This window comes from Sebastes fasciatus, chromosome 4 (assembly GCF_043250625.1).
Source record: "Sebastes fasciatus isolate fSebFas1 chromosome 4, fSebFas1.pri, whole genome shotgun sequence".
In the NCBI taxonomy this organism is placed as follows: domain Eukaryota; kingdom Metazoa; phylum Chordata; class Actinopteri; order Perciformes; family Sebastidae; genus Sebastes; species Sebastes fasciatus.
Window position 1 is genome coordinate 24,874,936 of NC_133798.1, and position 13,235 is coordinate 24,888,170.

Below are 13,235 nucleotides of genomic sequence, written 5' to 3' on the forward strand. Positions count from 1 at the left end.
AGGTCCCCCTGAGCCAATCAAACTCTTCACAAAGCACAGATGGATGCTCTTTCACCAGCGTGCTACTGCTGAGGAGGGGGGCACCCGGCCGCGATGCGCAGTCCCCCAATCAGTTAGAACAAACTCCCACTGGTGGGGTCCAAGCCTCAGTTCAGCCCAACTTCAGTTCTAACTATGTATGTTTTAAAAGAGAGTGCTTGCCATTTGTCTACTATCAGAAAGCAGGTAAAGAAGGAAACACGTATCAGCATGGTGAACTGCCTACGTAGACAAGCCAATATACTGAATCAGTGCCGTATGAATTATAAATATTTTGAAGGTACTTTTTTTTCCAGTAGGGCATTAATACGAGAATAAAACATGTCTCACATATTTGGTTTCAAAATGGCAAAATGTGTGTATAATTTATTTTTTCATATGTAAACTAAATATGCATGATAAAATCGATAGAGGATATTACTACATCCCTCTTCTTGGAAAAACTATTGTGGGGAGACAGATGGGAAAAACCGTAGCGCGTGTGTGTGTAACCGTTAGATAGGCCAGGTGATTTTAGTGGAAATGTAAAGCACTAAGTGGCGAGGACGGAGAGAGCACTCTCTGTGAGATGAGCTCTTTCTCTCTCATCTGGACCCTGTTATTGTGAGAAGGCAACAAAGCAATGCATTAGGAAGCACACTGGAGCCACACAGCTTTGATGTGAGCTCGGTAACCAAGGCACAGCGGTGGCCGGTGTGTGAGCTCTGTTCCAATGGCTGTGTTGTGTAATCAGATGTGTTTACTGTGTATTCAAGTAAAGAAGTGGTGTAATCCATCCTCACTAGAGTGCAGTTATTGAAAAAACAAGAGCTCAAACTGATCACGATTCTTTATACAGGATTCCTGCAAATTCTCCAGTTGATGATGCAGACAAGATACTGAGTAAAAATAAAACTCACATTAATCAGGCTAACACACAGTAACACATAAAGTCAGCTGGAAATAATACACATGCTGTGCATGAATATATATTTGTTGCTGAAATAAAAGAAAGAAAACTGACAGCCTTTTTATTTTACAGTAAATCCTTACCACAAAAAGAATAGCAGTCAGTACGCTGTCATTTAAAATGTGTGAAAAAGCATATTATTTTGATTATTATTTATTGCGATATATATATGACCTTTTGACCTTTAATTATATTAACACACAGACGAGGTATAATATGATTTGTTTTCCAGAAAGCTTGTATTAACTTAACCTGAAGGCAAATTTCTTAGTTTCACCAAAGTCAAAAAAAAAGAAGCAAAACAGTGGAGGTCTAAGGTAAGCCATACCCGACGCTTTTCATTCCTTTTCTAAATTATATCCAAAGATGAAGGCTGAGCCTTGCAGCTCTCTCTTTTCTTTACCTCCAGGCTTGTGATTGACAGCGCCATGTGCTGCCCTCCTAGCTGCTGCAGTTCACAGCCTCTGTCAGGGGGGGGCAAACACACAAGCCAGAGAGCGGCTGGCTGCCCCTCAGCAGCAGGGGGCAGAGTTAGGGTGGTACGGTGGGGTGCACGGGGTCACGGGCTCTGCTGGCACCGGGGCATTGTTGTCAGGTGGACTGCGTCGTACCGTATTCAAAAGGAGACCAGCCTTTCATCCAGCGTGTCCGCGAAGCTTACCTTTTCTTCCGCGGCTGGTTCTGGCTGGTGGGCGCTCTCAGCGCGCTGCGCTGCACCTGTAAAAACAAACAGGAGTTTGGTCAGAGGCAGGTAATCCGAGCTCAGTGGAGCGCACGGTAATGGCTCCCCTGAGGAGAGCTGGTGCAGGGGAAAGCGAGGCGGGCTCGCCTGTAATGAATCATTTTTTAAACACAGGAGCAGAGGGGATTAATCACAGGGAGGAAGGATTTGAAGAGTCAAGGGTTCCGTACCAGCGTACGCCCCCCTCATTCTGCACCACAATCACAATATTAGAAACAGAAATCAACTGTTGAGATGACCTGCCAGGCCAGTGAGGGAGTTGCAAACTGCATAATCACTCACTGTAAGTTATGTCCCCTGAAGAAAACTTTGCTCGAGCCTGAGAATAGCATAAAGCGAGTGTTGTTTAAGTTATCAGTTGACGCGTAACTTTCTCCACGGCTTTACAGACCCTAGGTGTGACTTTGATTTCTTCGGGGAAAAACAAGACCTGAAAATTTGACATTTGAACTTGCAACCTTGTTTTTTTTTCTCCGCAAGTTACATGTGTAGAATTAAGCTCAAGATAGATTCACTCATGTTTCAGTGTTTCTTTTTCCAGAAATTCCTTGATGTTCAAATGGGTTTACAAAATAAATGTATGTTGTAGATTCATGTTCTCTTTGACATTCAAAAAAATTAGATTCAATTGTCCAAAACTGCCACCACAATCCAAAGAGGACTGATCATAGGGTAAACTGAAAAGGAGAAGAGCTGGAATTTGAAAACTTGCTTTTGAAGCATGCTTGCTGAGCTCAAACAATACGGCGAATCTGTTGAATAAAGGTAAGAACTCTATGCTAATTAGCTGGTCTCCATTATTAGAATGGGAGATGGAATGTGGGAACAAAGTGACTGCCTCCTGCATCAGAACATGAAACTGTCCTCAGAACTGACAGATGCTTCTTATTTCAGGACAGACACAGTGTCGTCAGAAGTCCCCGTTTGAGGCAGACTTTGTAGATGTGCACAGGCACTAATTGCCAAGTCACATTTGCAAGAAAGACAGGAGTCAATTTTCAGCCTTTGTGGTGTTTTTGTGTCCACACCTATCTGAGGATTGAAGTTCTAAGTCAACAAAAACAAAATATGTGGTCTATTGTTTTGGGTCTCCTGTGTATATGATGTTAAGGTTATTTTTCACAGTACACAATGAAACGTACTTATGATGAATCTTAAGGGTGTTTTGTTTTTTATGATTGGAGCTATTTTCAAGATGTAGTTTCTCTTTTAAACCGGGCTAAAAAGTATTGTTTCCATGAGATTTGAAAGTGAGTCGTTTTCAAAGCTCAAACATTGTATCCCAATGGGGAAGAAGACATACAAAGGATTCTGAATCAAAATGTATTCACCACCTTGTTTTGCCAACTCAGTCAGCCAAATCTCAAACAACACAGGCTCCCTCCAACATCACAGAGGAGTCAGCGATGGCTTGCTGCAGGAGGACATCAAGGGTGCAGCACAGAAACAGACTGGGGTGAGAGTGTCTTTCCAGATCCAGACTGTCAGGATTTCTCGCTGAATTCAGTCTGGCGAGTTACCTGGGAGATGAAGGCGCTGTGTGGCACTTCATTTCCTGGCTGAGCAAAATTCTCAGTCAGAGAACAGCGAGCGCGCCCGGCGCCACTTACAACACCCTGACAGCTCTCCTCAGCTCTGTGATGTAAATGCAAATGACATATCAGCCATGGCTAATATGTAATCACATATGGCACCCAGCAAGACGACTGGGGCTCACGACTACATTAATTGACTCCACCACCCTGAAGTGACTGAGGCCACATCAGAGTTTCTGTGCTGACACAACAGCCGGAGACGTCAGGAGCCCTCCGCCGGCCCTCGGCCAATCACCAACTTTAATGTCACCGCGCTTCAATCAGACAGATAAAATTGCTAATAACGGACGAGGCCGCGGCAATATGGCTGAGGACAGATCTGAGCATCTCCTCACTCAGGCAATACGGCGACTACACGGAGCTGCGCTGAGGAATAATTGGGCCAGAGCTGCTTTAAAGGCGAGAGTCCATTAATAATCAAACAAAGCCAGAGGATATATTTCTGCAACACTTGGGAATTCTGCTACAGCAAATAATGCAGACATCTTCAGGGAATTCCTTCCCTATCTGTATGTAAAATTGGACCCTTACCTTTTGAACATCACAAGGCACCCTCTTGAGGAAATCCAGTATTTCATTATTGTCAATAGTATATGGGTTGCGCAGCTTCTTGGTAAATTTGTTAACGCCTGTGAAAACAAGGACACATTAATAAATAAAGGTGTCATACCGACCAGCATATTTTACAAGGTAAAAAATAATAATAATAAGAAGAGTTGTGTAACCCTATCTATGTACTGCGCAGTATAGCGTTCCCACCGGTGTATCAGTAACTGCATTATATGATGCTGTTTCAATTGATCCCTTTCAGCCAGACCAATGCAATGGGGACAAGTTAAAGCAATACATAATCAATAAGGAGCAGATGAATAACTATAATTCGATAAAGAGGCACACATTTATGACAACTTTTCCTCACTTTTGTTGCTTGGATGTGATCATTTCTAGCATATCTATATTTACTTTGCACATGGCTGCATACAGTACCACGGAGAAAAAACAATATCTCTGGGGTCTTGTAATGGGACCATTATATTCACAGCTTGGTACTGCCTGTACCTCAACATGCAGACAAAGAACCTAAGGACTTAAATATGTGCGAGCAACTTGAAAGGCTTGCCTTGCAACCACAGAGATAGGGGTTAACTGGGGAGGCAGAGGAGTGTCTCAGACTGTGTGTTTTTTTGTTTGATATGATGGTTTTTTGGTATTGATTGTGTTGAAGGCAGCGTGGAAGTACAGTGGTTGTGGGCTTACAGCTGGAGGAGGAGAGCCTGTTAAGGGCAGCATATCTCCCTGACCACTGAGATGACTGTCTATTCTGTATGACTACAGCAGATAATGAGAGGCTAGACCAGGAGCCTACAGACTGCCCAAGGACATCATGTATTATATACAGCTTGCTACTCTACCTCTGCTTTGTTTTCGCACAAACCTTAGGCCTCGCCTCTGCTGGGCTCTGCTACATCAGCCCACACTGAGCAGAGCCAACCTCTGCAGCTGTCTGATCTCTGTGCATCTGCAGAGGTGTAGGCATGGCAGAGTTCTTAAATTACTCTACTTCATTAAATCACGGATTTGCAGTTAGGAAGATTGAATAAGAGTTGTGTTTTGCTACAATGGTACAGGCGTAAAGAGGCATTTTTATACAATTTGTCAGGATGTTTTGGTCGGTGTTTGGACGGATCTAGACACAGATAGTTGGAGTTTTTAAATTTTTTTTTTTTTATGTAATCGCCCAATACAGTTTTAGTTTTGCATTTTTTTTATAATTTACAATTTTATGAATTAAACAGTGTTTTTAGATGTAGAACTTACCCCATATCAGCACGATGTATCGCAGTGGGATGAAATATAAGAGCGCTGTTGTCACAAAAAGCATCATGCAGGCCATGCACGACAAGAAGGGGACAGACCAGTTGAATACGCTACCAAAAAAAGATTGTCAGATTAATGTGAAGTTCTGTAAAAAAAATTTTTTATTAAAAAATAGAGATACTTTGTAGGATAAATATAAAATTACTTCTTGGTTCGCTCTCCGATGTTTGCGATTTCCCCCATAACATTCTGGACAGCCAGCACGACTTCCTGCACCATATGTATCTTATCCATCAAACCCTTTTTTCCAGAGTCCTGAAAAAAAAAAAAATGCACAGACACTGATGAGGTACACTGTATGTCAATTGTTGGGCAGGGTAGACAAAGAGCAGTTTATCTCTGCTGTGCTATTATGTGTGATTTATCTATTGAATGGCCCATAATGAGCAAACACTGTACATCTTCAGACTATGCTTTTGAAGATGAGACAGACTCGGTGCTCAGAAGCAGTTATGTGGATGGCTGAGAGATTTCAGCTTTTGTCCGCCACACACAATAGAGCTGTTGCACAAGTGCAGCACAATCAAGACTCTGGTGGATGAAAAACACACAAAATGGCCATCTGCAATCAGGCAGACTAGACGACCTGGACGAGAAGAAGTGCAGGCTCGCAACTTAGGAAAAGATTCCTTTCCAGCAGCCTGCGCAGGACAAGTTTGAACATGTTTTTACAAATCTGTCAGACCTGGCTTTCTAACCTCTCCTAACACTTTCTCTGCATGAGAAAAACACTTCACCTCACTTAGAACACCAGTTGGAATTTTGTTCACTCTTTTCACGCGCATCATTCGTGTCTACTATGTCACATAAAGTATTATTTGCTTTTAAATGCACTGATATAATAATGACAGAGTCTGGCAAAGTCAACATGTGAGGGGGGGGTTGGAGGGTCTCAAAATGAAATAAATGTGATCACATCAAGGCTGGAAATAACAACGAGTGTGAAGCCTTCCAGAGGCAGAGGAGTGACTGGAGATAACACAAGTAACACAAGCTAAAGAGGGCTGAGAAGCCTCACATCAAAAGGAGGAAATAATGACAGGAATGATGACAGAGGGCGGGAGAGGAAGAGTGAGAGGGAGAAGAGGGATGAGAGTGTTGGGGGGAGGGCGCTCTGATGGACCCTAGCAGGAGGCTCGGGGATGTCTATATGTTTATGTTACAAGTCAGCCGAAGCCGCAGCCTGTGTGCATTGACAGGGTCCAGACAGAATGCCTTTATCAGAGCTTCATGAGGCCGCCCCTGGGAACACACTGTCTGCCAGCACATAGAGACTCCCCACTGTCAGGCCCACTCTCCTCCACGAAAGGCGCAGGAAGAGAGCAATTCCCACACTAGCAGAGCCTCCCCCACTGGGCTCGGATGTGGACAAACACTGGAGGCTCAGCACTGTCCAAAAAAGGAGAAACTATCACAAATATGCTTTCTTTGAGATTAGCATCTCATGGTCTCATCGCGGGGACTATCTGTGTTTATGCGTCATCTTACTCCACTCCACTGCATTGCTGAGCGAACCTACATGCATGTCTTGTACTCCACATCAGGTGTTAATTGAGCTCTTTATCCAAAGTTTATTTTGAAAGTGGGGAACAGTGTTAGAGTGTGCTAAAAAGCCATTACAATCCGTGTCGGTGAGCTCCTGATGGACGCAGAGAGCCACGATACGGAGGCTCATCAGTTAGGCTCATACTCCTTTTCATATTTCCATCTAAACTTGTTTAAGCGACCCAATTACACGATTTAGAATTCCAATCTAATACGAGATATGAAGCGTTATTTAACTGCACTGGATACACATGCAAGGTAAATTTAGCCAGAAATACAGCTCCGGCTGGGGAAAAAAAAGAGAAAACTATATTGGCTTTCATTTCTAAAAAGGAAAAAGAGACAAATAGATGGACTCTGAAGTGTGCATCGAGAGGCACAGCTCTCATGATTATCATTATTCATGTGCTTTAAGATTCTTGAAATCCTCCATCTCCTTAGCGACCAAAAACTGAAGTCCTTCCTACATTAATCATTTGATGATATTCTTTATCTTTGCTCATTTCTCCTTTCAGCGAGCACATGAGTGCAGAGAAAACAAAAATAAATAAAAGAGCTCCTTCAGAAATGGAAAAGGATGGGTAAACTGGGGATGGACTAAATGAATCCTAAATGTCTACTGATTAAACCTGTGTGAAATCATATTCTCATTTCAGATAAAATTGTAAAAGCTTTGCTTTTAAGGTGCGGTAATGGAGAACCAATTTGATCTCCTGCACAAAGGTAAACATACTCTCACAGACACGTGGGGTGTTATCAAAGGATGGAAAAAGCTCATTTAGCATCATTCTAATTAGAATAAACGGTGCCAAATTTGAATTCTCAGACTGAATATTTTCCGAGTGACTTTTTTTTCGACGAAGATAAGAAGTGCGTCTAAATGAAAAACACCTGTGTTCCAGGCAAATTATCTCACATGAAGCTAAAATAAGCTAACAAACAATTTGCGGGGATAAAACACACACACAAAAAAAGCTCTCAGTGGATTTAATGTGTTGCTGGGTCCGTGTGCGGTTGCTCTCGTAATGCACTCCACAGATCATGACACGGGCAGTCTGTCTCACTGGTGTGCTCAAGGAGACCCAGCGGTGACTGTGGACTATCGGGTGAGAGATGGAGTCACCCCCCAGCCCAGTCTAGCACCCCCACAACCACCACCTCCTCACCCTCCCCCCTCAACTCCCTTGGGCGAGGCTCTGGGAGCAAGTCAACCCTAGACCAGCACTGCCAGCCGGGGGGCAATGAAAGGCCTGTTTCATCTTCCCTTTTCATTTCTATTGGAGATCTATGGACTTGTTTTGCCTCTCTGTTTCTTTATGTTATGATTAAATATTGTCTATCTGCACAATTGATACCTAAGGCCAAAGGGAAGTCACTTTGCCCACACATAATTTGTAAACTGTCTCTTTCCCTGAGGACAGATTTGTTCACAGGCAGAGAATCTGTTCTGTATTATCCCGCTGTAACACTGCCTTGCCTTTCGTCTCTCTTTAACGTCATGCCTTCACATTCTTGCTGCTCTGTCTGAGGTTTAAATATTTCCTTCCTCAAGGGGGGAAAAAGGGGGATAAAAACATATTTGAGTGGTAATCATAACCTTCTCAGAGGGAAAAGCCTTTATTCACATGTTAGAGGAGAGACTAGGGGGGGAAAAAGCAAAGGCTTTGAAGTCATCAAATTTAACACTGATCACTCTTTAACCCCAAATATTTCTAAAGAAGACTTTGATAGGAGGTGTAAAGCTACACTGCTTGATCTAACGGCATGATATCACATTCAAGTGACAGCGAGACTATAACAAGACTTTCAAAAAAAGCCACTTTAAATTAAAGCTGACAGCTTAAAACAAACATGGGTGACTGCTTAATTAGTAAATGAAAGGAGATATTTCATTTCCTCTGAGTGTGAAAGGGCTTAGGGAGGCTCATGGAAAACCTTTCAAAAAGCTTTAAGAGTTCATAAACGCGTGCAGCGTATGGAGAGAACCTTAAACCTTTCTAAAGACATTTCTTAATCTAAAAAAGTAAACATCTCTCTATTATATATTGAGGTTTCAAGGTAAAGACAAATGTAATGATCATTCTATATAGCAAGGATATTAAATTCAGTGCATAAAAGGTAATCCTGCCCGATTCAACATTCATAAATACACAGGGTTTTCGGTGTCACTGCTGTTTGTTTAAGCACCAGTTTGCCTGTTCCTAGCTGTGATAGCAAGTCCTGCTTCCCACTTTTGTGTGTGCAGACATATCATGCGAGTTTCATCTGTGAATTAGCCCATCCTTTCAGACAGGATTTGGTGGATGTGCCTGTGTTTTTAAAAGAAGCTGGCTTTTTTTCATAGCCCCGGGTCATCACAACAGAATATATTGAGCGCATTATGGATATGAATCCTGGGCCTAGACACGCAGCACAAGGGTCATTGCTTGAAGGCTTTGCCTTAGCTCCACACTTCATTGCCATAAAGCAATAATACACATCCCTGTTAACTCTTCCTTCTTTACAGAAAACAGTGGGATGAGTGTAATTGAATATTATGTGCTGTGGGGAAGTATAATTTTCAGGCTACTTAAAGATTTCCTGTTGTTTTGTTTTTCAAGAGACACCAGAGAGACACATTAATAAACATTATCATTTATGATTTCTCACAAACGAACAAGTGGAAATGACTGATAACCTTTTGGGGGCAGAGTAGAAGTTTACTGCTGTGTTATTCTACTTTGTTCATTTGTTCTGGTAGTAAAAGGTCATTCTCAACACAACTATCCCATTTAGAAAATGATACAAAAAAAAAAATGTACTGATTTTTATCCCCTGCAGCTGTGCAAAATCTAATTGACGGTGCTGTTTAAATTTGATTTATAGATTTTTCAAAGGGCTGCGGTATCTCGGCGGAGTGCATTTGTAGAGTGACACTGAATACCCAGAGGAGCAGAATAAAGATCTACATGCTACGACTGTTTCATAGATGTTGCCCTCATTTGGGATGCATGAAAATATTTCTATTCTTAGTTAGAAAAGAGCTTCTGAGAAGCAACTGTCATTGTGACGCTGCTAAAATACAGACTAGAACCTGTATGGCTCTTTGGTAAAATAATTTATATTTTCTAAGAAACAAGTGTTCATTTGTATAAGAATAATCTGCTGTACCAGGAATTTGTACCCACCAGAGGCAACACAGACATTGTTATGTGTTTGATTTAACCTTGGTTATTCAGAAAGAAATATCAGCAGGATTCACGCTTCCGATATGTTCGAAAATGATCTTTACACATGCTATTGAGGAATGTCTCTATGAAATGTTGAAACAGTCAGAGTTTATGGTAAACCGTAAAGGATTTATTTATGTTTTATGGTGAAAACTGAAAAGCGATGACATTCCACCAAAATGTATTATCCCTTAAAATGTTAGAAAGAGACAAGATGAAATACCTTCTCGTCTTCCTCCTCGTCGTCACCCATGCTCATGTTCACCTGAGAGAAAATAAAGGGTAGAGGGTGATTTCAAACGAACGGGACATGTGGGCACTGGAGCATTTTTAACAAACACCTAGTAATGAAATTTTCTTTGAGTACATTCACCCCTATTGGGAGAGGCTTGTTTCCATAGAGACTGCATCACAGGGGTGACCTCACACAAAAGGAGAGGTGAAAGAGGGCCTTCCTCACAAGAGCACTGTCACACCAAAGCAATCTCATTTCTCCACAACATAAGCACACAGAAAAACAGAAAGAGGAGGAAAAAAACACATTTAATTTGGATGCTGTTGCCTAGATCACTTTATATCAAGTCATCCCTGACCCCAATGTGGTGCACGCTGTGACATTGCCTGGGAACAGAGCTGTGTCATTGCCGGCCAGAGGGTCACAGAGGGGTGGCAGTGTCTCAACACTGGATATGAGGGTGAGCCTGGGCTTTAACATTGCCCAGGGACGGCATCTTTGCCAGCAGCCATAAACACAATCACCGGGCCGGGGATGTTGCTCTGGGGAGGGTGTGTGAGCGGGCCAGGCCCCCGGCCGGCCGGTGAGAAGGCTTACAACACAGTGAAATTGGGGGGCAGTCAGAAGTGTGAACAGCATTAACCTTCACAGACATGTGTAGGGCAAACATAATTTCCATAACAGTAGATAGAGAGGAGATAGTGGTATGTTGTGGAGAGAACTGCATTAACAGATGTGATGAGACTAAATCAACAGACTATAAGCTATACATACATTTACAGTGATTCGATTTTAGTGGCTTCGTCCTGCTTGGTGTTTTATTGGGCCTCTGGAGAAAGTGTAGAAACTAGTTTAACCAGCTATAAAACACCGTGGAATGCTGCTACAACTGGCTGTACTGTGAGGTGCATTTTATAGACCAGCTCCTGTATTATACAGTGTACACACAATGTGTTAAGAGTTGTTAATTGACATTACTGTAAAACTGCAAATTTGCCCAATGTGTGCCAAAGGGATTTCATTCCATCGGGGTTAGACCAGAGTCGGGTTAACATATAGATTGAATTTGCACTTTAACAGCGTGCATCTACAGATGTGTACAGATGAATACTGAAGAGTTCTAAGTCCTCGTCACTCACTAGGTCCTGGTTGGAGCTGGCCTTCCCCGCAGAGAGCTGGAAGTAGAACCAGCCAATGAGCAGCAGCAGGAAGAGGGGCAGCATGAAGAGCTCCCAGTGCCACACCGTCACAAGGAAGATCTGAGAAGACAGGACATGACAGTATGACGCAAAGCCCATCATGCTATAGCTTTCAAATCTCAGCAAGCCTGTTCCCAAAACAAAATATATAATGGATTTAACCACGTCCTAAATCTCATGAAAAGCACTACAGACTGTAAAGCCTCTGAGATTTACAGCCGATGGCAACAGATTTTACTCTTAGTGGTTTGAAAGTAACAGACATTCAGGGACAACTTTTAATATCTTGAAATCCTATTTATATACACCAATAACAGTGTGCTGGCAGAGTGCCTTACTGCGGAACAGAAAGTATGACATGGTTAGGCATGGTATGCTGTCTTTTAACTAGCACATCAAATCCTCTTAGATTCGGAGGCAGCGAGGCTCTCTGACGAGGCGCATATGGCAACTGGAGAAGCATTTGCAACATTTACCCCCTCCGTGGCGGTGATACTGAGAAAAGCCAAGACCCCTGGTAGAAATAAGATGGATCACACTGAATGAGTAATCCCTCATAATTCTGTAAAGGAGTGGTGCTAAGCACGCTGCACAACACCCACTGCATTTCACAGCAGAGCACTAATTGGACGGCTGCATTTAAACCCATTTAGTGACAGCCTAATGAGTCTGTCTCCAACTGAAATTATCAGGAATGTGTGAGGAGGATCACACCAGCCGGTTGACAGGGATGAAATAAAAAAATGTCCCCACACAGCAAGTCGAGTTAAAATCTATTATAGTGTGATTATTGTGCCAATACTTCCAACATATGGTCCACTTTTATTTACCGCAGACATATTCTTCCCAATGTAAGTGTGTCCTCGTGCTTTATATACAACATTTTCTATAATTAATGCATCCTTTCTAACAGTTACATTCGTCCTAAGTTTTCTTTTTACAAAGTTTATTTCAAAATGTTGAGTATAACTGAACCCACCCGATGGTAGCACAGTGCAGTCTAGGCTCGAAGAGCTGGAGGCTGCTTAGACTATGAACAATATGTTCGAGTTAAGCCCGAGACAGGATGTGAACCACCGGGGCCTTCAGGCCTCAATAGCAGGCCTGTAAACAGCAGACTGCTTCTGTCATAGCAACCATACAGAGTCCGTGTATGTTGCTCTGGGGGCCAGTCTACCTACTGCCACACCAGGCCTAGGTTCAAACGGCCACCAGGGAAACGTGAACCGTGAGTAATGCAGACAACTCTGTGGCCCAAACTGCCCTGGGCTTCACCACTGTACTGCTTATTATCACTCAATAAAACCTGGGGAGATAGAGGGTGAGCCAAAGCGTCATGCAGAAACACAGCGGGATGACCAAGGTGTAAAGAAATGAACGATATGTTATTTATATTTTTTACTAGGGCTCATTTGAATTACGTATGCAGCAACAGACTAGAGCTAGTGGGGGATAAAAAAAAAAAAAAAGGTAAACAATGAATATGCATGATGTGCCGAGGTAGTTGCAGTACATCTCATCTCTGTTATGAATAACCTACGTCATGTGTTGTCACCTCAGTTCCCATGAGGCGACTCTAAAGCGACGCTCCCCTCACCCCCAGAGGAATTCAGCTGGCTGGTGGACAGGTAGCTTGTCATATTCCCAGTATTCTCGTAAAAAAAGGAAAAAGAAAAGGGGGGGAAATGTGCCTGGAAACTGACATGAGCCCAGCAGGAATGTTGAACCTCCTTGCCCTCCCTGCAAAAGCTGCTACATTAACCACTAAAGTCTAATTGCTTGGTCTCTGTCTTCCTGTGCGAGTCAACAGAGGGAGCCAATTCATTTCCGCCCAGGGAGCCGGC

General features: G+C 42.8%; 1 protein-coding gene across 6 annotated transcripts in view; it reads right to left on the reverse strand.

Annotated features, from left to right (window-relative positions):
- Positions 1-856: 856 nt before the first annotated feature.
- mctp2a (multiple C2 domains, transmembrane 2a) overlaps positions 857-13,235 on the reverse strand; it is a 35,611-nt gene continuing 23,232 nt past the window's right edge. For all 6 annotated transcript variants that reach the window (XM_074633025.1, XM_074633020.1, XM_074633024.1 and 3 more), the window contains exons 18-23: positions 11,332-11,451; positions 10,181-10,222; positions 5,349-5,458; positions 5,144-5,253; positions 3,857-3,954; positions 857-1,705 (exon numbers count right to left, since the gene is read on the reverse strand). In XM_074633025.1, the coding sequence (XP_074489126.1) occupies positions 1,646-1,705; positions 3,857-3,954; positions 5,144-5,253; positions 5,349-5,458; positions 10,181-10,222; positions 11,332-11,451 (540 nt within the window). In that variant the 3' untranslated portion in view covers positions 857-1,645. The remainder of the gene's footprint in view (positions 1,706-3,856; positions 3,955-5,143; positions 5,254-5,348; positions 5,459-10,180; positions 10,223-11,331; positions 11,452-13,235) is intronic.